The sequence below is a fragment of the Anser brachyrhynchus genome (assembly GCF_964034855.1).
Source record: "Anser brachyrhynchus genome assembly, chromosome: 12".
Lineage (NCBI taxonomy): Eukaryota > Metazoa > Chordata > Aves > Anseriformes > Anatidae > Anser > Anser brachyrhynchus.
Window position 1 is genome coordinate 20,462,973 of NC_137707.1, and position 27,679 is coordinate 20,490,651.

The window sequence follows — 27,679 nt, forward strand, 5'->3', positions numbered from 1 at the left end:
GGCATAACCTTCATGCTACAGAAGATACACAGTTATGCGTTTATGCATGCCTAGGTGTGTGTAATATTGTTGTAGATCGACCAAAACGCTTCACAGATGGAAAATACCTCACAGATCGGCTTCGATTTTCTGAACCCGAGGCCTACGAGCTCCGGGCCTGCGCTGCGACCGGGGGCACCTGCCCCTCGGCACCCCGCGGTGGCGGAGCCCCGGGGGGGTAGAGGCGCCCTCCCGGCCTCTCCCGGCCGCCCGGCGCTGACACAGGCGGCGGCGAGGCGCGGTGTGCGGCCGTGCCGAGCCGGGCCGGGCCGGGCCGGGCCGAGTGTGGGTGTGGAGCGCCCGCCTCTCGCGGCTCGCAGCCGGGTGCCTCCCGCGGGCGCTGGGAGGCTGGCTGGCTACCCAGAGTGCAGCAGGCAGGCAGGCGGCAGGCGGCGGCCAGCACCGAGCTGCTGGCGCTCTCCCGGCCCGCCGGCGCAGCGGGAGCCGGGCCCAGGCGGCGGCGGCTGCGGCGCGGCCCAGAATGCGAGTGTGAGATGCTTCCCCCGGCAGCGGCGCCCCGGGCCCAGGCGGCGGCGGCCCACGCGTGGATGAGGCTCTGGAGCCGGCGCTTCGCCCTGCACAAACATTTCTATAGGACTCATTCGCCCTGCTGAGGAGATCGGATCGGCCCCGCGCGGCGCGGCGCGGCCCGGCCGCCTCAACCCCCCCGCCCCTGTTCCTCCGTCCCCTGCGGCGCCCTCACGGGCTGCCGGCCCGAGGGCCATGGAGGGCCCCGGCGGCGCCTCGCCGCTTAGCCCCGCGCTGGTGGGCCGCCTCCGCCAGGAGCAGCAGAAGGTAACGGCCGGGCCGGGCCAGGCAGGGCCGGGCGGGGGGACCGGGGGCGGTAGGACCGGGCCCCGGGAGGGGGCGGGGGGGGGGGGAAGAGGGGGGCGGGGGACACCGGGGCGGCAGAGCCGGGCCTGCCTGCGGCGGGTGGGCACGTGATGGCGGTGACGTCACGGGCGGGGGGGGCGGCCCAGTCCCCAAACATGGAGCCCCTCTGACAGGGGCTGGGGGAGCCGCGGGGGGCTGGGTGCCGCGGCGCGGCGCAGCGCGTGGGGTGCTGCTCCCTCGCGAGTGGGCCGTGCTCACCGAGCCGGTGTGCTGTGGGGCTGGGGGGCCTCAGCCCTGCAGCACAGGTGGCACCCGGGGCCATATTCAGTGTGTTAGAGCCACAAATACATGTTTACCCACGGTCCCCATGCTTCTTATTTTTTCTATACATTAAAAAATGTTTAAAGGTGTTTCTGTGGTATGCAGTAGAGCTCCTCAGTTCAGGACTTCTGTCTTCAGTGTGCATTGCTTAGTCACCTGTTGTAGTTAAGAAAACCGAATAACGCATGCATGGTGTACATCGTGTGTCTCGCCTGGCATGTTGTCCACAAAACAGTGTCCGCTTTTGAGTAGCACACCAGGTAATTACCAGAAGATCTGCGTAATCGACTGACCGTTAATGTGGATGAACAGTAAGAGGATCTGCTGGAACGCACTGCGTAGCCCAGTCTGCATGGATAGTAACCTGTTAGACTGGTAATCAGTGATAGTAACCTGCCTGTTCATTTTCAAGGTGGCAGAACTTGGTGAAGAATAATTTATCTGGTACATTGTTGTCAGTCAGGCCTAATGTGTAAGTGGATGCCTGTCATAACCACATGGAATTATTCCCAGTTCGTGGTAAGACCCCTCTGTGAGCAAGTTTAAGATTCTTAAACTGATCTGCTCCAGTGCAAAAGAGGCCCAGGAGACCATTAATTAAGCCTCTGTTCGGCTGATGTACCAAAATTATATTTTATCATAAGGAAACTTTACATAATTTCTGCAAATTGGCTAAAAAAAATTGATCACTTCAGCTTCAATCTGAAATTATACTAAAGAACTACATATCTTGGTTACAATGGAGTGTCATGATGAAGATATAGTAGACTTTCCCTCTATGCAATGAATATATATAATTGGATTACAACAGTATTTTCAGTTACGAAATTATTGTATTTTAAGATGGAGGAGGTCTTTTCGTTTCAGCTGCTTCTTTGCAGGTATTCATATTTTTCTCACAAAATTACTGAATTTGAAGACTCATGTTTTGGACTTACCACAAACAGAGATAGGGAGATGTAGTTATTCAGTACTGTGGTAAGCTAGTAATCACAGTACCAGCATCATAACGAATAGTACAATTACTTAGAACTATTATCTGTATGTGTTGGCATTTAAGCGGGCACATATATTTCTTTTAATCAGAGTGATATTGTGCTATCCTAGTGACACTTGATTAAGTATAAAGAAACCCATTTATTCCCATTAGTCTGAAGGCAACCTTTAGTATGGTAGTGAAACACAGCATTGTCTGTCTGCAGAATTAAAGATAATATTTGAATCACCGTTGATTATTTTACCATCCGGGCGTAACCCTGGTTTAGCTAGTTAGAGTTTTGAGATTTTAAGTGCTAAAGGGCTGCTGTGGAGAACACCCGAACTGAGGCCTCCTTCCTGTTTAAAAATATTAAAAGAACAGGATGTTCGTGACTTTCTATCTTTAATCTGATTGAGTCTGCAACTTCCAGGTTTATGACCTCTGGTGAAAAGTAATTTTAATTCTTGTTTAGGACTGCTTGCCTGTTGGACAGATTTCATCTTTTTAATTTGTAGTGATAGTAAGACCAAACTGTTAAAAGCAATTTTCAGTGCTTCCACTAAAGGCACTTTGTAAAAAAACATGACTTAGAATGTGCATCCTGGGGATAAATTACAGAAGAATATCTAGTAATTTTCATGATAAAGACCATCATTGGAAACACAGTGCCTGCGTATAGTTTTGAATATTTCTGGAAGAATATAATATATGTATCATGGATTACTTGCAAAAGCAATATATGTTAGCTGAAAATACTGTGTTAAATCTAGTGCAAGTTAGTACACGAATTATAGAATTAATATTTAAATAGGTGGATTCTCATTCTATAGAGACTGCACTTAAACATAATGTTTGATATATATTTATTCCTGTGATCAAATGGGTTGGGATTACTAGCTGATAGGAAGTTGACAAGTCGGATTGGTGTGATTTGGTAACACTTCTGAAGACAGTGGATTTACAGTGGGCTCACGCGTTCTGTAGTTTCCAAGCAATGCAATGAAGATATACGTAATGGGAGGCATTACAGAACCAATTAGACCCAGGAGACATTTGTAGAGTGCAAACACAGTCATGGAGAGTCTGATGGATTCCAGTGTTATCTGGCAATAGGATTTTTTTTTTCACTTGCACTGACAAACACACTTTTTTATTTTCCTTTTAGGAGAATTAGGATAAGGAAGTGGCTCTCCTGTCACTCATCATGACAACGAAGCACAATTAGATTTAGTATAGCTATTACCATAACTAACTGTAACTTGGTAGCCACTGTGCATTATGACTTTCTTAATTTTTATGAATTTGATTGGTGGAGACTGTATGGTCTTTAATTTCTAAATTGTGCGCAAGATGCTGGGTACTTGCAGTTTATTAACAGTTAAACAGCTTGTAGGCGGTTACGTGGTAACAAATCGCAGAATCCTAAACTTAATGCTGTTTTATTTTGTTTTTCCTTCTTATATGATTTACTTATGTGGCTAGTTGCTTCTGTTTTCAAGTCTTTTTCAAATAATATCTATGCCATGAAATCAACAACATGGCAGTGTTAAGGCTGTTGGTGCAGCCTGAAAGGGAGCAGTGAAATTGAGCACAGTCTTGTACACTTCTCACTGCTGCAGGAGTCACTGGAAACCTGAAGCTGTTTGCCTGCGGACTCAGAAGATGAGTCAGTCAGTGTGCCTTCCAGTGTAGCGTCTCCCAGGGTAGTGCACTTTTTCAAGCGTGCATTCAAGTTAGCAGAATTTAGAGAAGGCTTGGATACAAGACACCAGGGTGGTAGGGCTTCATTTTGCACACTAACTGTTTGAGAAAAACTGACATAATGTCTGAAGCTTTGTTCAACATACTGCTTAAAAGGTCCCGTCTGAAGCTTCATTTGCCATATTCTATTTAAAATAAACCTGGACAATTGCTTCATCCGAAACTGATCATAGAATCATAGAATCATAGAATATCCTGAGTTGGAAGGGACCCTTAAGGATCATCAAGTCCAACTCTTGATACCGCACAGGTCTACCCAAAAGTTCAGACCATGTGACTAAGTGCACAGTCCAATCTCTTCTTAAATTCAGACAGGCTCGGTGCAGTGACCACTTCCCTGGGGAGCCTGTTCCAGTGTGCAACCACCCTCTCTGTGAAGAACCCCCTCCTGATGTCGAGCCTAAATTTCCCCTGCCTCAGCTTAACCCCGTTCCCGCGGGTCCTGTCACTGGTGTTAATGGAGAAAAGGTCTCCTGCCTCTCGACACCCCCTTACGAGGAAGTTGTAGACTGTGATGAGGTCTCCCCTCAGCCTCCTCTTCTCCAGGCTGAACAGGCCCAGTGACCTCAGCCGTTCCTCGTACTTCTTCCCCTCCAGGCCTTTCACCATCTTCGTAGCCCTCCTCTGTACACTCTCCAACAGTTTCATGTCCTTTTTATACTGTGGTGCCCAGAACTGCACACAGTACTCGAGGTGAGGCCGCACCAGCGCAGAGTAGAGCGGGACAATCACCTCCCTTGACCTACTAGTGCTCCCTTGACCTATGCCGTGCTTGATGCACCCCAGGACACGGTTGGCCCTCCTGGCCGCCAGGGCACACTGCTGGCTCATATTCAACTTGCTGTCTACCACGACCCCCAGATCCCTCTCTTCTAGGCTGCTCTCCAGCGTCTCGTCGCCCAGTCTGTATGTGCAGCCAGGGTTTCCCCGTCCCAGGTGCAGGACCCGGCACTTGCTCTTATTGAACTTCATGCGGTTGGTGATCGCCCAGCTCTCCAACCTATCCAGATCCCTCTGCAAGGCCTTTCCACCCTCATTCGAGTCCACAACTCCTCCAAGTTTGGTGTCATCAGCAAACTTGCTCAAAATACCTTCTATTCCTACATCCAGATCGTTTATAAAAATATTGAAAAATACCGGCCCTAAAATGGAGCCTTGAGGGACCCCACTGGTGACCGCCCACCAGCCTGACGCAGCCCCATTTACCATAACCCTTTGGGCCCTGCCCGTTAGCCAATTGCTCACCCATCGTATGATGTTTTTATTTAGCTGTATGGTGGACATTTTGTCCAGTAGGATCCTATGGGAAACCGTGTCAAAAGCCTTGCTGAAGTCCAAAAAAATCACATCAGCTGGTTTCCCTTGGTCCATCATACGGGTGATCATCCCTTTTACTTTCTTAGTCAATGTTGTGGCATCTTCCAGAGTAGCAATATTTGTCTTTGCTGTTGTTAATATGAATTAAGTACCCAGTAGTTTACATAGTGACAAGAATTGTGAAATGAGTTAGCACAAAGGCTTCTGTTTCACTATCAGTGTAAACAGACTGAAGAACTGGCTGCCATAAAAAGGTGAATCCCTCCACCACCTTTGTATCAGCACTTGTGGTCAGGTTGCTGTGGGGTAAGTGGAATCCAGTAACACGTGCCAGGACGGCAGTGCCAAATGCCAGCACGAATGTGGCTTGGGAAGTGCTGCGCCAGCAATGGGTGAAACTGGGCTGCCCCTTGGAGCCACAGCTGTGCTTGTACCAAGTCAGAGCAGTTCCGAGCAACAGTCTCAGATGCCTGATTGAAAATTTTATTTATGATCATGTGAGTTATCCAGGAAGCAGATGACTCTAACCTTGTGAAAGATTTTTAATCTTAGTTTTTGATGTGGTTGCTTGTTTATGCCTTTGAGCACTTCTGGAGTGGCACATTTGTGACACTGCTTAGTGACCTGGGTTGGTCCAGCTTAAAAACAAGCTTTGTTGTTGATTTTTTTTTTCTTTTTTTTTCCCTGGATTATTTTTCAGCCAGAGTGGTTCCCTAATCTGGTTGAAAGTGCAGCATCACAAATGTGTGCCAGCAGATTCTGGCGGGGTTGGAAGGATGAGGCAATGGAGCTGAGTAGCTGGAGACAGGGAGGGACTGATGGCTGGTTTGCTCAGGTCTGGGGCTGAGCGTTGAACCACAGCCTGAAGGTATGTCTGTGAGGCAGTTTAAGCTAGTTAATTTGGGCATTGCTGGCAGCATAGTTGTTGCACCATAGGCTACATCAAAGCTTGCCAAACCTGCCTGAGACGTTTGGTAGGTTAGATCTTGGGAGTTTCATGCTTGTGTCTACTGCTGTCTTGGTATGTGAGCTAGCATGGGTATGGTATAGCCACATGATTATGCTCACCCAAAGGAAGCTAAAATATTAAGTTATGAGTTCCTTAGGTTTGTCTCAAGATGAAGTTACATGGCACAGCCACTGCCTTGCTGCCAGGGAAAGACAAGACCTTGCTCCACTTTGGTCATTGCTTGCACCAGTTCTGTTGGCTCAGAGCAGATTTAACTCACTCATCTAGCAGAAAAGTTCCATTTGCTGTGTTTGAGAGTTGAAATGACTGACAAAGGGATCTGAAACAGTAAAACGGGTGCTGGGAGCTTGTAGTTGGACCTGGGGAAGAAGGGTGCCACCTCATGTAACACAGCACTGCCTGCTTGGCTGGCTCACCGGAGAGGGCGGCCACACTTCAGTACGCGCGTGTAGAGTTACTGCAAAGTAACTGCAAGTCGTTTGTCTACGTGACCTACAGCCACAGCAGGGATTGCAACATAAAATAGTCTTGAGAGGACAGAATTTCACAGCTGGCAAAGGAGAGATGAGGCATTTTTCTGTCTGCTTTATAATTCCTAGATGGTTCAGGTAGAATTCTTAAGTTCACAACAGTCATTTTAGTCCTAAGTTAGTTTCGGTGTATTGATAAATCGTAGTTACATACTAATCTCTCTGTAAAAATGTGAGAGCCAATTGTGTGCACAATTAATACAAAAACACTAGATCTCCACTTGCTTTCTTGTAGAGATAAGTAAAATCTGTGATAATATTTTTAAACGGGAAGATTTTTTCCTTTAGAAAGAAATGTTTGCCATGATTCAAATTCCTTTCTCCCTTCCTTCAGTATTTCTCTCAAATACATTTCTTGAAAAGGCATAAATTTCCACCCGAAGGGGAACTTATGTTAATAATTTGTTGAAATGTAGTGTTTTTCAGTAATATGATTTAATAAATGAATATGAAAGCTTAGAAATGCCTTCTTCCTTTCCTTTTAGATCATACACTGGCAACAGACTGAAGAACTTTTAATAGTTTTATTTCATTTTTTGATTGAAAATGGGGCTCTAGGAAAAACAATTGTGCAAAAGTTAATTCTGTCTTTCTCCATCAGTGACTGCTGTGTTTTAGGCAACTACTGTGTGGTTTCCTAGAGGAAAAAATGAAAATTCATTTTAAATGTTTATTTTGCATGTGGCTTGTTACATCCTTGTTACCAAGACATGATTAAATGTTTGACCACCCATTAGCGTTCTTCTGTAATGTAAAGTCATGTTGTGAACTGGTTATGTTATTTCATCAGTAAGTTTAATTTTATTTTCTGGTTTTGGGGTGTGACAGAAATCTTACGCATACGAGTAGTATGGCAGAGTGGGTCTTGATACTGCAAATGTTTATAGACGGAGGTGGCTCATGTGTATATATCAACTGAAGTAAATACTTGCGTGTACAAGGTTAAGCAGTTAAACTCAGGAGAGTCATCTGAATTAGATCAGTAGAGGAAATTACCTTGGATTTATCATGAGCCTTGTAAACATGGATCTGCATTGCAGAAGACCAGTATATGCTTTTGCTGTAGTTTGCAGAAGGTTCTGAGCAGTAGAACCAAGGTCGACGCTGCGATCTTTACACAGTCCCAAATGGCAGGGACATTCTCCTGAAGGCAAATCGTTGGTTTTAGACTTTATTAGACCCTTACTTTAATTACTGTCTCATTACTTGCTCTGCTTCCACAAAAAGTATTCCATACTGCCATTTTCCCTAAGTAACTGGAAATGTGATTGAAAGGGATGTTTAAAGTGAGACTAATTCAAGATTAAATAGTCACAAATTATATTATTGCTACATGTAAACAAATTACTTGCATATCTGATTTTATTCAGATTACTTTTCAAGTGGTAAATAATGCTTTATCACTTATATAGTGCTCTTACATCTTTAGAGTGCTTTTCTCACATTAATTAATCATCATTAAACACTCTGAGGTGGGTAGGTTAATACTATTATCCCCATTTCGCAGATGAAGAAATGTAGACTGAGAGGTTGTGATTTGCTTCAGGCCATATAGAAGAAATCAGAGCTGGGATTAGATCTATTTCCCTAGCTTCTAATTTCCGAGGACCAACCAGATTGAGAACCACAGCTTTGAAGTAAAACATACAAGTATGCATATGGAAACAGCACATGTTTGGCCTTTTAGGCCAAACTCCCTGTTAAAGTGGAAGCTTTGTGCTGCGTGTATTTCGAGATTCATGCCCAAAGTGTGGAGGTAACCTCTTGTTTGTTTCAGAATTATTCCTAACCTGATGGGGAATTTTTGTTTTAATCTTCCATTGAAATTAGCTTTCATCCTGGAAATAACAGTCTCTGGTTCTTGGGACTTGGATATAAGTGTGAGTTGGGTACAGCACTTTTCACAAGCCGAGACATAAATGAAATAAAACCATGGCAGCTTGCCTTAGTGCTGTTCATAATATAAGAGAGAAAGGTAAGAATTGCCCTCGATGTGTTAAACCCACCGCCTTTGTAGGCAGTGCCTTGCAGCTTAGTTCAGAGAGGCATTCTGGTTCCTGCACTCCACCTTAGGGAACTAGCTAAATAAAATAAAATAGTCTTGGACTGGAGAGCAGAGCAGAACTATCTGTGCACCGCCTGGGTAAGCAGAAGCACCACAGAGAACTGTGTTCAGCTGTAAGTTACGGGAGCACATGCAGAAGCAACAGGTAAGAAAAACTGAGGTATAAAGAAGGTACGCTTTTACATGAGGGTGCGGACCTGCTGAGGAGAAGCAGCAAATACGCATACAGTAATGGGGAACAGAGCAGAGACCCGTGGGCACATACAGGTGAGAATCAGCTTCATGCTACAGCATCCATCCCATGCACCTTCCTTCCCAGCGTGGCAGTGCCAGCGGCTGCAGTGCCTGGCTGCTGAGTCAGGGGCTCTGGCATCTGGTTCTAGCTCTGCTTCTGGGCAGCCTTCCTGGTGAAGTCACTCAGCCCATAAAGTCAGCGCAGCACTTTCCCAAGGTGCTGTACACCTTAATTCATGGAAAAGGTTTTGAGCTCTTCATATGGAAGATCCTGGAGAAAGTGGAATATAAATAGACCAGAAAGAAAATGCACTGGAGAAAAGGGATTTTCTTCCCTCGGACAGCTTGACAGTGTCTGTGGCTGTATGGTATGCGTTGTTTGGGGTGGTTTTGACTCATTAGCCGACCAGCTGCCCAGTGTTAAGGTGGGGACAGTGGGAAAGGGGCTACCTGGGAGCTGATGTGCAGCTCTAAAGCTGCTTCTCCCGCACTGCTCTGACAGCACTTGTTAGTCCCAGACTCAAGCTTCCCTAAAAGCAGTAATGTACGCCTCCCTCTCAGTAGCTCCGTGTGTAGCAGCAAGGAGAGCAGAGCCAACACATCATGCACTTTACCATCGGATTTGCACCCAAAGGCGTTATGCCATGGGCACCGGGCATGCAGAGCTGCCCTTGCAGCTGTGGTGCTCTCAGGGCAGGGGCTTGGGAAGTGCTGGATTGTAACAAACTGCTGGCGGGGGAAAGGAAGGAAACCAGATACCTGCTTATTTGTTTTCTTGTGAGGTTGTGGAATGTGTTTGCCAACAGTGGGCCATGTTTTAATAACCAGACTTGCGATTACCTAATGTTAGATTTGCTGCAAGAGTAGTTCAATAAATATTATAGCATGCAGATAAGCCACCGATAACACTGTGCGTTCACAAATTCATATACTGCTGTGCCTAAAAGGTAAGAATTCAGATTTTATTGATACCACTTCCACTCTAGTGTCTTAGAAGCAGTGCAGAGTTGGTGGCACTGGTGCCTAGACAAATTGAACTTAAATGAACAAACGAACAGGTGATTTATTTTATTTACCCTGGGAGAAGTTTTCATTCTTTAATTGTAATTCCAAATATAAATTATGTGGGGAAGATAGACTAATGATTTTTCTGTGTTTGATTAAAGGCAAAGAATCAAAGATTTGTTTATACATTTATCAATTTGTTTCTTTGCTATGATAAAACCAGTTGTTATCCAAACAGTGCGACTGACCTAATAAGGGACATATGCATAATCGATCTCCTTCTGTTTTTCAATATATATGCATATTTTTTAAATAGAGTTCAGTACCAGAAGTTAAGTCTAAAACATTTTCAAGGTGTTATATTTTAGTGCTTCTATAAAAGGTCTCATTTTATTCTGGCCACTGAAATGAAAAGGTTTGTTGTTGGTTCCACCCTTTAGTATCCCTTCAAGAGAGATTATATCAAAGAAGAAGAATTAAATTAAAATTGATTGGTGTTATTGATTTTCTTTTTTTCTTTCTTTTTTTTTTTTTTTAAGGGGATAAAGGGCAATGGAAACAGCATATGCCCCTATGCTGTTTTGAAGATGGACTATTTTTTTAAAACATAAAAGCATATGTGCCCAATTTACATATTTACCAATTAAAAAAGCTTCCAGGAAACATTAAGTAGACTATCTTCTGTAACCTTTAACATTGTAGCTAATGGATATAGCCTGAAAATTTTCATAGAAGTTCCTCTAAATAATGTAAATGATTATGAATATGTAACTAGTTAATATGCAGCTACGAAAGGATTATCATGTAGAGGTTAATGAACATGCTGCTCTTACGGTTTGCAGGGCTTTTCTTTTTGTGCTTTTAGCTTGCTTCATGCATGGAAAGTCATGTATTGGGAATGGGAAGCTTCCTGTCTTTTCCATCTTCATCTTTAATGGGGCAATTAAACTGGAACTTTCTTAAAGGATTTCATAAACATTTTTGTATGCTTAATTATGTTGTGTAGTTTACAATCAGTGCCAAATCTGAAAGAGTGAAATGTGCTGATGGGATATTCTCTGACTTGGTAGTGTTGCTCTCCATTGTGTGCTCGCATTGTTAGGAAATGTAGTTGCGCTCGTATGATTTACACCTTGTGGGAAACTTTGCTCTTGAAATGGGTTTAACGTTGATAGCGTGAATTAGATTTCTGTGTTTATATCTTGCAGAAGTCTGTATATTTATTCTTAACATTAAAAATATTTAGCTTGCACATTAAGGAAAATACTTGCTGGGAATTTGATTTATAAGAGTTTAAAGCAGATGATAAATCTAAACTTGGCGTAAGCAGGGCAAGCTACCTGGCTGAATTTCCTGATGGATTATGAAACAGCCTAACCACAAATGTACAGCTGATCCTTTTCATTTAAGTACTTTACTCTGTTTAAAGAATTACTAGCTCACAAAGCAGCCCCATTTTTTTGTTTGTTTTTGTTTTTGTTTTACACCTATATAAGTACAGAGTGCAGGGTCTGAGATCTGTTCTGCAATAGCTGCACATATGCTAACTAAAAAAAAATTGTCTTTCATTCTGTTGTTTGGGAAAAAAAAAATTATCTGCTCCAGTGATTTCAGTGGTACTTGAATGTATGTTATTGTTTTTCTCATTAATTGCTTTCAAATGTTAGCATTATTTTGGCTACAGAAAAAAAAAATTGTAAAAATAAAATAAAAAAAAATTGTGAAGATGTCTAGACATATTTAATTGCCTCATGGCTTCATTACATTTCATATAATTGAATGAAATTGTTTGTGTTATATTTTTGGTAACCATTATTCAGAGATCAGAATATGTTTTGAAAGGCAAAATTTCCACATAATTATGGAAGAGAAGGGCACAGGTTTCAGCATCTTGGTTGTTTGCTGTGTCAAAAAAATATGGTTAAAAAAGAAAAAAAAGTATTTCATTTTAACAATATACTTTGTTCTGTAAATTATTTTTGACCTCTTGGGAAGGTCTACAGTATAAAGAAATAAGTGAAATATTCAGATTAAAACTACTTTTTTTGATCTGGACAGAAAAGAATGGAAGTCAACAGTTTATAATGGTCAAATATCCTTTTATTTAAACGCTCACAAAATTAATTTGTGCATTTTCAGATTAAAACTGCCAGTGGAAACATTTGTTGACGTACTGATAAAGGAAAAATGTTTTTGGTGCTGTGGAGTTCGTTTTGTTTTTTTTTTTAGTGAATAAGTATGGAAGTTATATTGATGTCATGTTATAACTTATATTGTTTTCTTATTCTGCAAGCATGTAACACTGAAAATAGATCTGCAGATCGCACAAAATACTGCTTACCTTATATCATATGTCACTTAATAGTTATGGAGCAGGTATTGTACCAAAATATGAATTGAAAACTGTAATTTTTTTCTGTGGTTATCAGTCTGCATTAGTGTGTGATTAAGTGTGCAGCTTAGTAACTACCATTCACAAGGCTTTGCACTGACAAATAAAAATGTATATAGAGACACTACCAAATCTGTAAAGCAACTGTTCTAGTTTCTGATACATTGACATTGCAGCTCTGTGCTTAGCCTTGTTTTTTCATGAACAGTTATCTGTTTTAATGACAGGTGGTCACTAGCTGCCAAGAAAAAATCCAGCACTGGTAAGTGAAAAATGTTTGATTACATGCCTAAAATACTGATCAGTAACCTAGTTGTATTCTAGTAAACTTACTGTACTTACTTACTGTCCATTCTAATGACAGCCAGATTGGACAGGTATGTTTTGGGGACTGGAGGTAGCTCAGAATTATTGCAGTATGCTCTCTCTGAGATGTTTGTATTTGCCACTGATGCCATTGCTTTAAGTCACAAATAGACTGAACCTTAGCGTATGGTAAATACCCATCTCATTCACCATATTTCCCCAAGTAACCTTGTGGGATGATGCTGAATTGGCCTGATAGGTGGACAGGTATTCACAGAGTAGAATCAATTATTCTTGTTCTCTCTTTAACTATGAGCAAGTAGGGAAATTGTTGTAGCACATTTTTGGGGAAAAAAACACCAAACAAACAATGTGAAAGTAATGTTTCTCTGTTTACCCCCCAATAAACCATCTTATAAAGCATAGTTTGTTATGCTTAGAAAGAAATGATTTGTTATGTTAAAAAAAATATATATATATCTGGGCACTTTTTTCTCTGTTGGCAATCTATGGTTAATAGAAAACATGCTTAGTAAATAATGGTTTTCTATGGCATCTGAGGAAAATGTACATTTAATGGTGAATGAAATCTTATGAGTTACTGTGAGATATAACAGTTGATCTTACAGATATCAAATTACAATATATCCATGCTGTGTTTACCGTGATTTTACTGAGAGAACAACAGGAGCTGTCTTGATTATTGTCTGCAGGGTTATTGCAGAATCACAGCAACTGCCCCTTTAGTGGTGAGATTAAACCTTTGGTTATACACCATCAAGCATATAATATTTTAAATTTATTTTAAGAGGCTTTTTCTTCATGCCTGAAAGATCTCCAAGCAAATAATTTATATTTAGTGTATATCAAATGTTTTTAGTTTAAATGCACATGGGCTGCAAGCACTGGATAAGAGAAAAAAAATCAAGGCAATCTATACACATCGTCATATTAAATTCTGACTATTGGCTTGCAAAAATAATCTAAAACTAATATGTTTCATTTATGTTTAAAATTCAGAGACTGCATTAATTTTCAATAAGGGAAATATTACTGAAGTGCCTACTGGTGCTGCTGTAGTTAAGTCGGTCAGAATTTCCATAATGCACATACTTTTGGGGGAGTTTCTGCAGTGTCCATGCCAATTTGGTACAGTGTGAAGTTCTGCATGTACATTCTTTCACAAAGAGACATATTTTTTTTTTTTTTTCAGAAATAAACTAATTGACAGCCTTAAAATTGGAACTTTTTTTAGAAGTTTGGGAAATTGGTTGGGGTTTGTAGAATGGGGTAGGAGGGTAGACACTGGGAAGAGGGGTTGCTTGTGTATTGGGTTTTGAGCAAACTCTGGCCATGATCCTATGAATTTGGGGGATTTTGTCACAGAATGTTATAAGGAAAACCTAACTTACTGATGTTTTTTATGTAGAAAAGCAGTTTATAGAGCATCCATACAGTTTTTACTCTAAGAAAACCTATTCAAAATTTAGTACTCTTATTTAGATCCTGATTGTGCAAGAGCTGAGTGCTCTTGCTCTCTTGAATAATTTGTTCATATAAGACCTTTTAAGTAGTCAGTGACACAGAAGAATGTTAAATAGAATTGGGTGAATAACAATAGGGTTTTAAAATGCCCAAGTTAAATATATTTCCATTAAATTATTTTCTTTTTCACTTTTTAGTGCACACCTTTAAGTATATTTTTAAAGGCATGAATCTGATAATGGGTCTGGGATTAGACGTGGTATTTTCCTTTCTGGATACATGATCATAGCTGGAGCCTAGTACCCGTTCTCCACGTTCCCTCTCCCTCACTGCACGTGGTGACCAAGCACACCACTGGCACACGTGCTCTAGATGAAGAGGAAGGTCTGCTTCCTTCCTTGAGTAACATTCTTTCACGTCAGCTCATGAAATGGATAGATTTTCATTATCTTGGTGGTCCAATGCTTAGAGATTCCTGTGGTGGAGGTCTGACCGGCCAGAGGCGGTTGTTCCACTGAGTGCAGAAACACGTTCTGCTCTTTCTAAATGTTCTTTCCCTCACCTTGCCCCATGGATCACCACACTGGGGAGTCTGCTTCCAGCTATCATTGGTGCAGAAGATGTGGTGAATCAGGGCAATAAAACCCTGCTGTATCTGAAGCAAGTTATTTCTGCTGTACCTGGATCAGATTATTCAGTAACGGGCAGCAGTCAGACCTTAAAGGCAGAATCTTTCCGATTAATGAAGAAATGTCAGGTGACTTTGAGCAATGAAACAATGGGTGTGCTTAATCCTGCTGTGAGTGGGATCTTTTTTTTTTTTTCCCCGTACCATTCTTTTCCTGTGGAGTCCTCTTTCACTGAAGTGAGGTCAAGGCCTTCAGTTTGGGGGTCGCTTGGTTTTCAGTGAGTAGTCTGCATCATTGTCCTCTTCTCTGAAAACACAGATCTCTGCAAGTCAAAGGCTGCATTTTGTAAATGTCCTTAAGTAATTGTTACTGATACCAAGTTGTCATTATATTGCTTCCCCCCAAAACATCTTGTGAGCTTTGTTGAGATTCATGAGTTTGGCCTTCCTCTTTAAAGGAAGTGAATTACGTCGTCACCGTAATGAGGGCAGTGGACAAAGAAACTTGCTGGGTGCATTGGAAAAATCTGCCATCAAACCAAAGAAGTAGCAAGCATCTTTTGTAAATTAGTTGTATGGAATACAGTTTTAATGTCCAAGTGGTGTAAATTCTTTGTTCGTGACCAGTTCAGCAACTTAAAATATGAAGTACTCCAGGTATGAAGTAGTGTGATTACAGCAAACTTCAGCTATGGAAGAAAATGAGACAAAACATAGGAGTTGCAGATAATTTTTCATAATGAATACTGAAGGAGATTTTACTCTCCTTCTGAATCTAAGAAAATCAATGGTAATATTTTGAGAATTGTGTTATCAACTATGACATTCATTTTTCAGCACATTTATAGATTGCTTTCCTGAATCATCCTCAGAAAACCTGTAATTTGCATCCTGGGTCAGCGTTGTTAAGTGTGCTGCTTCGTGCTTTCAGTTGCCTTCTATTGCAAAATTTACTGCCATACATAGGATGTTTACTGTTTTGAAGTACAAGTAAACAATATCATCAAACCTGACATTTATATGCTAGATACTTCATGTAGGAGCTGATTTCTGATGATCTGCAGAATGGCAGTTGTCCATTAAAAAGACTTTCCAGCAGAATTTAAGTGTTTAAGATTTTTTTAAGAAAAAAAGACTTTTTAGAGGGAGTACACTTGTTTGTTTTGCACACAAAGGAAAATCCCCATAGCAATTAAAGTGCTGTATCCTGCAAAGTCAGGTATCTGTCATGTGAATAATTGATCCAAGTTTATTAAGCCATTTCTGTCTTGTAATGCAGTCTTGTGGCTTATGAGAAACAATAGAAGGAATGCTCCACACCTATGTTGTTTGTCAGGTTTGGAAGACAGGACAGAATCAGAGCAGAGTGGTCAAATGATCTTTCAGGACTGTTGACTCTTAGTAGGCCCAGAAAGTAGATGTGAAAATCAGAAACAGTTAAAATTTTGTCCATTTATGTCAGCCCAAACCAAGGTCATGAATCCTTTATTACAAGTAATACTTTGAAGAATTTGCCTCTTCTAAAGATAAACTGGATTTTCAGTTCTTTTTCTAAATCTTGATGGTGGTATAATTGTTGAACTTGAACATGAAGTGAGATATGCTAAAGCCTAGTGAAAGAACTGATTCTTAGCACCATAAAAAAACAAATTCAGAGACATTCACCAGCTAAAATAATCATGTCCCTATTTTAATACACATTATTCTAAAGTAGTCTAGCTATTTATATATAATTCCAAGGCTTTTTTATAAATAACTTATTAATTTGTCAAACAAGGTGTTTAAGAGTAAAATAGTTTGGTTTTCTTTATTTTTTGGGTTGTTGAATTAGTAGATGGAAAATGTTAACTCTTCACTTTAGATATGAAATTGAATCAACTTAAATTTATCAACAGGAAGAAGGTGGAGAGTGATTATGAGGCTCTTCAGGAACGACTCCGTACGTTGCCTGATAAACTGTCCTATGATATCATGGTATGTACACTGTATCGTTCACATAAGATAATGGACTAAAACTTTCAGAAACTCAGGTATCTGCATCTGCAGGGAGGTGTTACTCAGGTTGCCATATAATACTCAATAATGGTACATTTATGATGATAATAGTTAAACCTTTGCTTTTGTTTCTCTCTCTTTTCTTTGAAATCTATTATAAATTACAGTGTTACTGACAACTGAGAACAGATGACATAAATGCTAACACAAAACCTGACACATTTGATATGTAAATCTATTGTATAGAAAACTATAATTATGAGTGAATTATGGTACTTAGTCACTTCCTTTGAAGCAAGTGGCCGTAGTATTTTCTGATTCATGGGAATAAGCCGCAGAACATTGATTTTTACATAAAAAGGTGCTGCTAATTTTTGTTTCACTGATCTTCACATTGACATAGCGATCTTTTCTTGTGCTTCGAATGTTCCGTAACAACTGTACAGCTCCCTGTTTAAACTTTACCATGTTGACTTGCACTCACCAGAATTTTGATCAGTTTGGCTTTTCTTTTTTTTTTTTCCTCCTTTTCTCCTTTTCCCAGGTCTATTTCTAGGTAGATCTTTGTAGCTGGGGGAGCTGTACTGTAAATAACTGAATAGCTAATTTCAGTGCAATGTACCTAATTGCTTTCTTACCTGGCAGCCTGGCTCAATATACAGTTGAGCTGTTAGTAAGACAGCAGTGGAGCACAATTCCCAGGTAGTAAAGGAGAAAGTTTCTGTCTTCAGTGCTGAGGATTCAGTTCTACATGTTATGTGAATAGTCCTGTGACCATGTGTATATGCATGGCCACATGATGTAAAATAAAAAGATTGTGTTGTTTTGAAGCACAGAAAAAATAGTGTCTAAAAAAAATAGATATGGCTTATTCGTAGTTAAAGCAGCCATGTCAACTCACATCTGTTATTTTAAATGTATATAAATAGTTCCTATCCTGTTCGCCAAATATTTTCATATGTTTTCAATTTTGCTTTCATCATTTTGGGGAAAGAATGAACAGGCAAATGGTGCATCCTGCTTCTTGAAAACCAAGTCAAGAAGGGTATATCTGTAGGAAAAGCCCATTCTGCTTAGTCATGGCATCGATCCCGCCTGCTGCAGAGCTGCATCAAGCACTGACAGGCACCTCCTGGATGCTGACGCTGGAGAAGACCGCTTTCCAAGGAACCGGGTCTGCCAGGCCAAGTGCTCTGCTTCAGCAAAACTGCGGTGGGAAAGCAAGTGGTTAGCCCGAGGAAATGAGGGGGGCAGCAGAGCAATAAAGTAGAAAGAACTGGTACAAACTGACTGAGATGGACCTTTTTATCTTAAGAAAGAAAGCTTGAGCTGGCTGAGGTTCTTAGCTTTTCGCCCCCTCCATTTTAATTCTAGTCTCCTGACTTTGAGATTGAAGCCCAAAGGCAGCCAGGTAGATGGCTGCTGCTCTGAGATGGGGTGCAAGTGCAGGGGCTGGTGCAGGAGCAGTGCATGAGGGCTGAAAGTGATAGGACTTCCCATGGACAGCGTGTCAAATGTGGCCTGCAGAAGGTGTCTTAAGTCATAAAAAGCAGTGTCCCATACGCTGTAATCTGTGTTAGGTATTGCTTCCTGTGCCTGGAGTCATGGGAGGATGGACGTTGGTTGGTGGGACATTGCCTGAGGTCTGTGTACTGGTGAAGGACAAAACAGAGCGAGGTTCAGCACTGTGGTCCTGCTGGTAGTCCCCTGAACTTACACTGAGGTTTCTAAGCACTTACTCTTAACAAGGCATATACTGAAAAAAGCAATTCATATTTGAGTTGTCCATTCAAGAATACCTTGTCAAGAATTTCGAAGTTAGGGAACCTATTTAAGAATGTTAAAAATGTCAGCAAAGCTAAACTTGCTTTTACTGGGAAATGAATGTAGTCTGTGAATAACAAAAACTTAACTCACCTGAACAGCTTACATGTTAGGATAAAGTTAATTTGCTTTCCATATTATTATTCAGTTGTACTGTAGTTTCATGTCACAAGTTTTCTTCTTATATTCTACTTTTATGGTTTTGTAATTAAAATATTAAATTCAAGCGGACTTGGTCATTTGAATATGTTTGAAGGGTTTACATTAAATAACTGGTGTAGAATTTTTTTTAACTCTGTATTTTACTTTTTTTTTTTGAACTAGGAGATGAATGACTAGGTTTATTTTCATGAGCAATTTTCAACATGTTTTCTGTGCCTTTGACAGGTACCTTTTGGTCCTCTTGCCTTCATGCCAGGAAAACTTGTCCACACCAATGAGGTTACTGTTCTGCTTGGGGACAACTGGTTTTCAAAATGCTCAGCGAAGCAGGCTGTTGAGCTAGTTGAGCACAGAAAAAAACGTATGTATGCTTCTGAACACAGTTTATTAGTCAATATTATGTATCTTTTTATTAATATATAAAATCAGTAGCATTTACACCGTTCACTTTTTTGTGTGTGCTAGCTAACAGAAATATCATTAGATTGTAATATCAATGTAGCACCTGATTTTCCATCTTTACTTGTTATTTTATCAAATGTATGATTTTTTAAACATCTAGCCAGAGCTTTATTCCTGTTTTTTCTCTTTTTTTTTTAACGTGCTACAATTGCTTGAGTTACCAAATTGCAGGTTTTGATGTTAGATCAGATTACAAGGTCAGCAAAGATTTGTTTCTTATAAGCAAAACAAAACAACAAAACAGGCAAAAAACCTGTCACTCATTTAATTTGAGAAATACTGTATTTTGTTCCAGAAAGCGGACACTACAACGTATTTTTGCTCTTAGTTACCTTATTCCCCACGTTCTGTTCCCTTGTCTCTTCTCTTATTTCTTTGCTGCCTTGTCCTCTGTTTTTTGTCTGGCTGTATTATTTTCCAGCTTTCTTCTCCCTCTTAGATGCTTTATTCCTATTTTTTTTTTCTTGCTTGTTTTTCTGGATTTACTGCTCAGCTGCATTTCTGCTGTCTGCCCTTGACATATCTATCTATTGTCATGGAGAGATCCACTGGATCTCCCCAGATCCAAGTGCATTGGTGACCACCAAGTTCCTGTACAGCAGCAGATGAGGATCATAGAGGCAGACAGGCAATTCCTTTTGTTTGTTTGTTTCCAACTCTTTTTAGTTGTTGCTGGGATCTTGGCTCTGGAAAGCCAGGACCCCCAGCAAGCCTTGTGCACAGCACGCTTCCTGACTTCTTTATGTGAGAAAGAATGAGAGACTAAAATATTTGATAGAAATGCCAAGGAAGGGAAAGCACAGTCAAATGGAAAATAAATTTATGCCTATTAGCCTTTGCTGTTTGTTTCAGATAAGCATTTGATTAAATATTTTTTTCACATCAATTTTACCTGTAATCTGTCTCATTCCTGAATGAATGCTTCCTGCAGCTTTACCCCTCCGTATGTTACAACCAGCATAAGTGTTTACTTTGGATTTTTGTTTATAAGTTCAGTTATCCACATTGCTGCTTGCAGCAGAATACATCAGAGGTTCCCTGTCTTTAATACATTTTTTTCAATTCTATGCAACAATATTTGTGTAAGAAAAGTTTTTTAAAAAAAATAATTTGCTGTATTACCTTAAAATATTCCTTTATGAAGATTACCAAAAGTATACAAAAGTATATAATTTGTTTTACCTATTATCTCTCTTAATCTCATTCTCCTGACATTACTTTGCAATTTTATTTCTTATTGAACTGAATATACATTATTTATTGTGAGTCTTGCAAGATCTCAGGTCCATGTCTCTCTCCTTGATCATTTTTTTTTTCAGTGCTGCAGAATATTTTTGTCACAGTTACATTCAGTGAAATCATTTGACCTTTGCATAGTAGATGTTTGAACATTAAGTAGTCTGCTGGGAGACACACAGTAAATGCTGGGTTCTTTTCCTTTATGATCTTTTAAATTGCATTTAAAATATGAACTCAGAAATACTCATTTCTTTTAAAGCAAAATAGTCATCGATGCCTGGATATAAACCCTGCATTCAGCTGATAGTTCACTTCAGCTGTGTGATGGCTGCCAGTGGGAGGCTCCAAAACACTGATATTAACTAAAAACTTTTTATTTAAGACTATTCTCAGTTTTGAATGATAAAAGCCATATTAGTACATACGATTCTGAAAAAAGTATGTATTTCTTTTACAGATAGTTTTCTTCTTTACAAAGCCATTCCACATTAACTGATGGTGAATTAGAGATATTGAAGATTTTGTTTATTCAAATTAGAAAAAAAAAAAAAGTATGTGTTCCACTTGTGGCACAAATGTGAAAGACTAGTGCTTCATAGGTGTTTAAGGTCTCTTGTATAGTGGACTGTAGATATTTTAATAGGTGTCACTTCTGCTTTCACTGGCATTCTGTGTGCTCAGCGGCTTTGTAAGGTGATGTACATTTAACACCATTGTTACACTGAGACAACGCGATTTGATTTTTAGTGCACAGTCTTCTGGAGAAGAGTTTTGTGAGTAGGGTGCGCTGGGTTGCAGGGGTGGCGCTGAGCGTGGTCCCCAGCACCCCATGTGCCTGTCAGCAGTGCCTGAGGCAGTGAAGCTGTGCTGTGCTTATGGCCCGCGTGTGTGGGAAGGCTTCAATGTTCAGGCCCAGGCCCCAAACAGCCCAGAGAAAGGCTTGTCCTGCAGCTGCTTCCTGAACAGAAAACTGGCTGTTTTCATTGGTAGTTTGTTACTATGACCTGCATTTCGTACCCAGTATTACTATATTTAATTGGGTGCTTTTTCATAACTAGCTGGTCAAATCTGTTCAGATAACCAGAATGAACTTAATTAGTGTAGCAGTAATAACTCAGTGCTTGCACAGAAATTAAGAGTTGTAGGGAATGAAAGACATTTTAATTGCTTAGCACACCTGGTGTGGTAAGAAGAGTAGGGGAGCATGTGTTCAGGACTTAATTTTACTAGTGAGACTGGCTGTTAGGTAGACTTCTAACTCGTAGCTAACTTCTTGCCAGTTCTGGGGGTTTTCTTTGTTGTCCTTGACTGGTTTTCCATGGGTCTACCCAGTGAAGACCTTCAGTGACCAGCAGTCCGTCTGGTCGAGGCCACCCCTGACTTAACAGTTAATTTAATTGAGGTTCACAGAAAAGTTTCTTTACAGGTTGACTCCTTGTGTAGACGTTAGATAAATATGAAAATGCACAAAATGAGTTTGCATGCCTAAGCAGTAACAGGGTGTGCCAGATAAATCAACTGATAGGATTGAGTATGAAAAGAGCCTTGGAAGTTAGGGGCAGCACTAGGAGCGTACTATATATAAAAGCTTTAAATAGTGCTAATTAGGTCATCCTTTTTGTCTTAGCAGTCTTGTTAAATTCACTTTTTAAAGGAGAACGAGTGGAACAAATGTTTGCTTCTGTGGAATAGAGAAATGCCCAGGCACAGCAGATGAATTTCTTGGTTAAAATTTATTTGATTGAAAGGAAAAATTGAAGGGTGACTGTACTGAATTTTGAAAGTAAGTGCACTTTAACTGCCACAGCTGTAGAAAGCCCTATTTTGGGGATATATTTTTGTTTGCATAGCTTCTGATTTAGATGCAAGCTGTTCAGCATTGCGATTGGTTGAAATGTATTTGGTAAAATTTGGGACAGTCACTCATATCAAATGTTACTTTTTCATAAAATATTGATTGTATCTCCTTGAATAATATCTAAGTTGCATAAATCTCACATTTTTTGCACATTTTTGTGACATCTCTAGATGTTCAGTTACCTCCAAAACTGTTAAAAAGAAATCTAGTGAACTTTATGGAATTCTCTAGTGTATTTTTAATTGTTTTAAATTTGTTGCAGTTTGTTAAACCAGGTAATACTGATAATGGGAAACACTTTACACGTATGTTTGTGTGTAAAATGTGAAGAAATATTGAAGTAGATTAAAGGATACACACACCAAATTCCATTATAATAAAAGAAATTAGCTTTTTAAGTATGTCACAGTTTAGCACAACAATAATGCAATTGTAGTTTTTTCTCTTACAATTATCTTGCTTAAGGTACTTCATGATATTTCTGTTCTCCTCAAGGCAAGACTGTATTGTCTCAGAATTCAAAGAGGGAATAAAGATTCTTTTTGTGAATATGGGATTATATCTTTTACGTGTTTGTGATGATATAAATTACTTTTTTTCCCTATATCAGTAATCGCATTAATTCTTTAAGATGGGAAATTTTTCATTACAATGGTCCCTGTGGTAGTTACTATAGAAAGAAATTAAATAGATTTTTCTTGTAAATATTTGTGGATTAATTCAGTTTGCTAGGTATTCCAAGTGTCTAAACACTTTAAAAGGTGGCAAATTAAAACACACACACAAAACTAGGAGTGGTTTTATTGTGCTAAAAATTTATCAGATAAAAAAAAATCCCACTTAAAGGAGAATTGTTGAACTACTTAGTAACTGTGTCTTCAATATATGTAAGAATACCCTTGCAGTGTCATGCTGCAAATGAATTCATGAAATGAAAATACTGATTACATTAACATACAGTATTGTGATAGTACCCAATCGTAAATTGCGGTATGTAACCTTTAATACAAATATTTGTGTCAATCAAAATTGACCGATAGCTTAGTATACAGGGTTTATAAGATACCATTGTTTTTAATAAATAAGATGATCCAGGCGGATGAGGACCAGGCTGAATTTGTTCCTTATCAGCATTTCCAGAAAAAAAGGATATTGTCTCCAAAATACACGATAGGAAGGCTTTCCATTTCCCATCTGTGTATGAGTGAGGCCTTTAGAGGTTTTAATGTTTCATCCAAGGGTGAAAATAGCTTGCTTTATATTCTAAAGAATATAACACAGACTTGCCTACTTACTTTTTGGGGAAAAGAACAAAAGGTGCGGGTAATGTTACAAAGAAATCTAGCTGTTGCTTTTCTTTATTAAAAAATAAAAAAAGGCAAACAAAAACGTTTTCTGCTGTTTTTTATGTATGCTGGAGAATATTTTTTCACAGCGGTTTTGAATCTATTTTACCATTTTTCGAGATTATCGCTTTTTTGTTTAGTAACCTCCATGAGTTCCTTTCGTACCCTTGTTAAGTAAGAGCTGATTCTTTGAAGCGCTAAGTGCTCTAAATTTGCTCTGCCATTCCCAGAGGTGTTTGGTTTCTCACAGGACCATGGTCAAGGTATTTTAACCAGAACACAGTGGAAGAAAATAAGGAGAATCCTTTCTGTTGGTTAGGTATTGTGTTCAAAGAAGCCCTTACCTGTTAGTAATTCTTACTGGGCAGCAGAGGAGCTTGTCTGAATGCCAGCCTCCTACATTTAGCAGGAATTTAACTGTATTCATAGAATTTGGGCAGTTACAGAGGTGTGTGCACCTAAAAGAGAAATGTGTGGCATTTACCTAGTGTTCCTAAAGTCAAATTACCTACACGTATTTTTTGCAGAAGAAAATCCAAACGACTTTGGTTTTGACACCAAGAGAATGTGGAGAACAGAACAAAGGTCCTCTTTAGAAGGTGCAAAGCTACTGCACCAAAGGCTTTATCACAGAATTCTGCATTGTAAAGAACTAGTGCAGTTGGTGTTACAAAGAACAAATATATTTATGGTGTTGCACAAAGAGAGCTTAAATCCATATACACAAAAAGCTATCAGGATTCTCTTTTGAATCTTAAAACAAATGCATCTCTAGAAGAATGAACAGAAAAGAACAGAATAATGTAGATGGGTATTTTGAAAAGCTCTTAGTAAATACTGGTTTCTACAGAACTATAGATCTTACTTATTTCAAGTAACTTGCAGTAGTTTGGGTGATTATTGGCTTAAAAATATTTTATTGTAGATTTTATATATATATTTATTGAAATACTCTTAAAATTCCTCAGGTGATTAGTCTACTTACACAATGAAAAACAAGAAAATAAGTAAAGCACTTATAATACTGTGCCATAACTCGAACCGTTAATAGTACTTGTAATTCTACTGTAGTGCTGTACTTTTGCAAGGGGAATACCTGCCATCTGAAAAGAATTCAGAAGTGGATATGTTCATTAGGTTGCATGATGCTTTACCTCCATCCTCAGTAGTATTAATATTCTCCATTAAGAGCCTGTATGGTAGGTATTCTTTTTTGTTCAGGGGTCGGTCATAATTGCGCTAGAAATCGCAGATGAAAGATTTTGCATACACAGTGCTGTGCTGTGGTTCCCCCATGTGCCTTCCTCTGCATCTGACGCGAGGTGGTGGCAGCCCAGCAGGTCCTTGGTGCCAGAGGGAAGCGTCGAGCTCCTTCCTTCAGCGACAGGTTGTCTCAGCTGCCTCTGCCAGGGTGAGGTAGGTGTTTGTCCCTGGCTTGTATGAGCACTCTGTGTGTGTACAAAGCCATCATAGGATTGGTTGCCTTCTACCTGAGAAAATGTATTGGAAGATGAAGAGATCTTACCTCTAAATCTCAGTTACATACAGAATTCTGTGGTACGCTTAACCTAAAATTATGTCCAGTTCCCTATCCTCAAAGGAGATTTTTTTTCAAACCCTCTAGTTGTCGCAGTCTTATATCCACAAAGCTCGCCCAAAGGCTGACTGAACCTAGAAGGTAGACCAAGCCTTGGCTTTGTCCTGTTTCACAAAGTCTGATGTTTCAAAATAGATCAGCCTGTTCTCACTTTTCTTGTCTGTTCTTACTGTTCAAATCCCAGTATAACACACAGTTTCCAGAAGTAACTAAAATAATGTCTATGATTCCCCAAATCCTTACCGACAACACTCCAAGGACATTAATGTCAAACTCAGATAATTAAAATTTGTATCCACCCAAGCTAATTAACCCATTAAAGCCAAAATGCATAGATGAGAATTTGTGTCAGTTTGGCGTTAGTATGTTGTCATGTCTTGTAACATCTAGCTTCGGTGGACTTCATTTCAACAGTATGAAATGTGTTGCCCAATTATTTTTTCCTGTATCAATGTATATATGTAGAAAGCAGAGGGCTGTTTCTCAGCACTGGCTAATCGTGGGGAAAGGGACGTCAGTCCAGGCCTTCAACTAATAAGGCAGCTGGAAAAGAGTGATCTAAATGTAAAGAAATCTTGCTGCCTGTAAATATTCAAGGGCTGCTGAGCAGAAGAAATCCACATGTACTGATTTATGATTCAAATTCCTTTTCCTTTTGGCAGTCCTGAAAGTCAGTCCTAGAGATCCTAGCTTGTCTATAGTGTTGAACTATCCTTCCAGGCAGTTTAACTAAGACATGTAAATAGGAACTATTAGGGTTCACCTGAAAGCCGTGTCAGACTTCTCTGAGTTTATTGGATGTGACAAAGTTGGACAACAGCCTCTAGTTCAATCCATCTTAAAAGGCTCTAAGAAGCTTAAACCATAGGGTAGTAAGAGGAGACTGTGGAGCCGCTCTTACTCTGTGGATGTTTTTCTGGGGTCTCATTTAATACATACATTATCAAAAAAAAGATGTGGCTTTTAAAGTGAATTGTTTCTTTGTAAATCTTGTAGATTTTAAAATTCAGTCAGTGGTGCCAGAGGCTTTTAGGATGTGTCGTGGCAAGTTTAAAACATGAAGCCCTGCACGTTTTCCTTACAGTTAGGTGCATAAACCCTTTTCTGGGAGACTGAGCCATCTGCCTTTGTGGGTCTGGCCCCAGAGAGGATCGCTTTGGCTGACAAGGAGTCCTGGGCCTGTGTTCATGGGGGACGCGGGAGCATGCCGGTGGCTGGAGGCATCGTCCTAATCCCAGCTGTCCCACTGCCGCATTGGGTGGCCCAGGGCAGATCGCTTACACTGTCTGTTTCTTCATCTGTGAAATAGGAGAGAGTAATACCTCCCTCCCTCACACGATGTTGTGCCCATTAGGGAATGCTCGTAGGCCAGGGTGAGGCCGGGCGCGCGGTACCTGTGAGGTGTTGTGTACCAGAGCAGACTGACGCGTCTGTCCAGAGAGCGCAGTGAGAGCTGACTTTCTAGGACAAGTGTGATCTGGATGACTGCTGAACAATGTTTAGATGTGGAATGACTGAGAAACCAGGGGTGTTTAAGAAACAGCTGAGCATCACATTTACTGTGAATGTAAAATAGAAGCTTGAAGGAAATCGGCCTCAAGCTAGACATTTATGTACGTTGAGACTGCCTTCAGGAGCTGATAGCAGAGATGGGAGCTTTCTATAGGAAAACTAGTGCATCTCTCTTTGATTTGGACTTTGGAGAGTGTGTTGTACACTGAGAAAAAACGTGGACTGTATCGATAGGAATTAACAGAAGACTAAAAGGGTTTTGTAACAATGAGACCCCAAAGGACAATTGATTCCCATCAGGCAGGCACGTGTAGAGGATCTGTGCCTGTTGAAGGGTATGTGTGGTCACTACTTCGAATACTTTCTGGGAATAGTATTTCATCCAGATGTGTAAAGTAGGAAATGCCAATGAAGAGCATTTTTCAGGGGAGAATTTAAGCTCTTTCTCAGAAAAAGCTGAACTAATGGAGATCGTTGAATGCTTGACGAATAGGTTGTTGCCTGGTTGAAAGGCTAATGCATTTGAAATATCCCAAAAGTCTGAGCTGTGTCTTCTTGCTCCTTGTTGGAAAGGACAGATGCTTACGTGAATAGCCTTTTCCAAAATGCATAATGTTCTTTCTAAACTATTTACTGTAAGTAATTTATTTTAAAGTAATTATATTTGATATATTGTGAAATATCAACAGGAAAAAAGCATACAATACTGAATCTTTCAGAATTAGGATGGGAGTACTCTAACAAGATTGGTAGTTGTGTTTTGTCTTGACGGTGTCACATGTAATTCCCTCTGCTGTGTGTGCAGGGATCTGAACCTG

At 40.2% G+C, this 27,679-nt stretch overlaps 1 protein-coding gene across 1 annotated transcript in view; it reads left to right on the forward strand.

Annotated features, from left to right (window-relative positions):
• The first annotated feature begins 81 nt into the window (after window positions 1-81).
• URI1 (URI1 prefoldin like chaperone) overlaps window positions 82-27,679 on the forward strand; it is a 42,591-nt gene continuing 14,993 nt past the window's right edge. Inside the window, 5 exon segments of the mRNA XM_080552288.1 lie at window positions 82-588; window positions 592-834; window positions 12,675-12,709; window positions 16,762-16,840; window positions 19,073-19,208. Of these exon segments, the coding sequence (XP_080408414.1) occupies window positions 97-588; window positions 592-834; window positions 12,675-12,709; window positions 16,762-16,840; window positions 19,073-19,208 (985 nt within the window). The 5' untranslated portion in view covers window positions 82-96.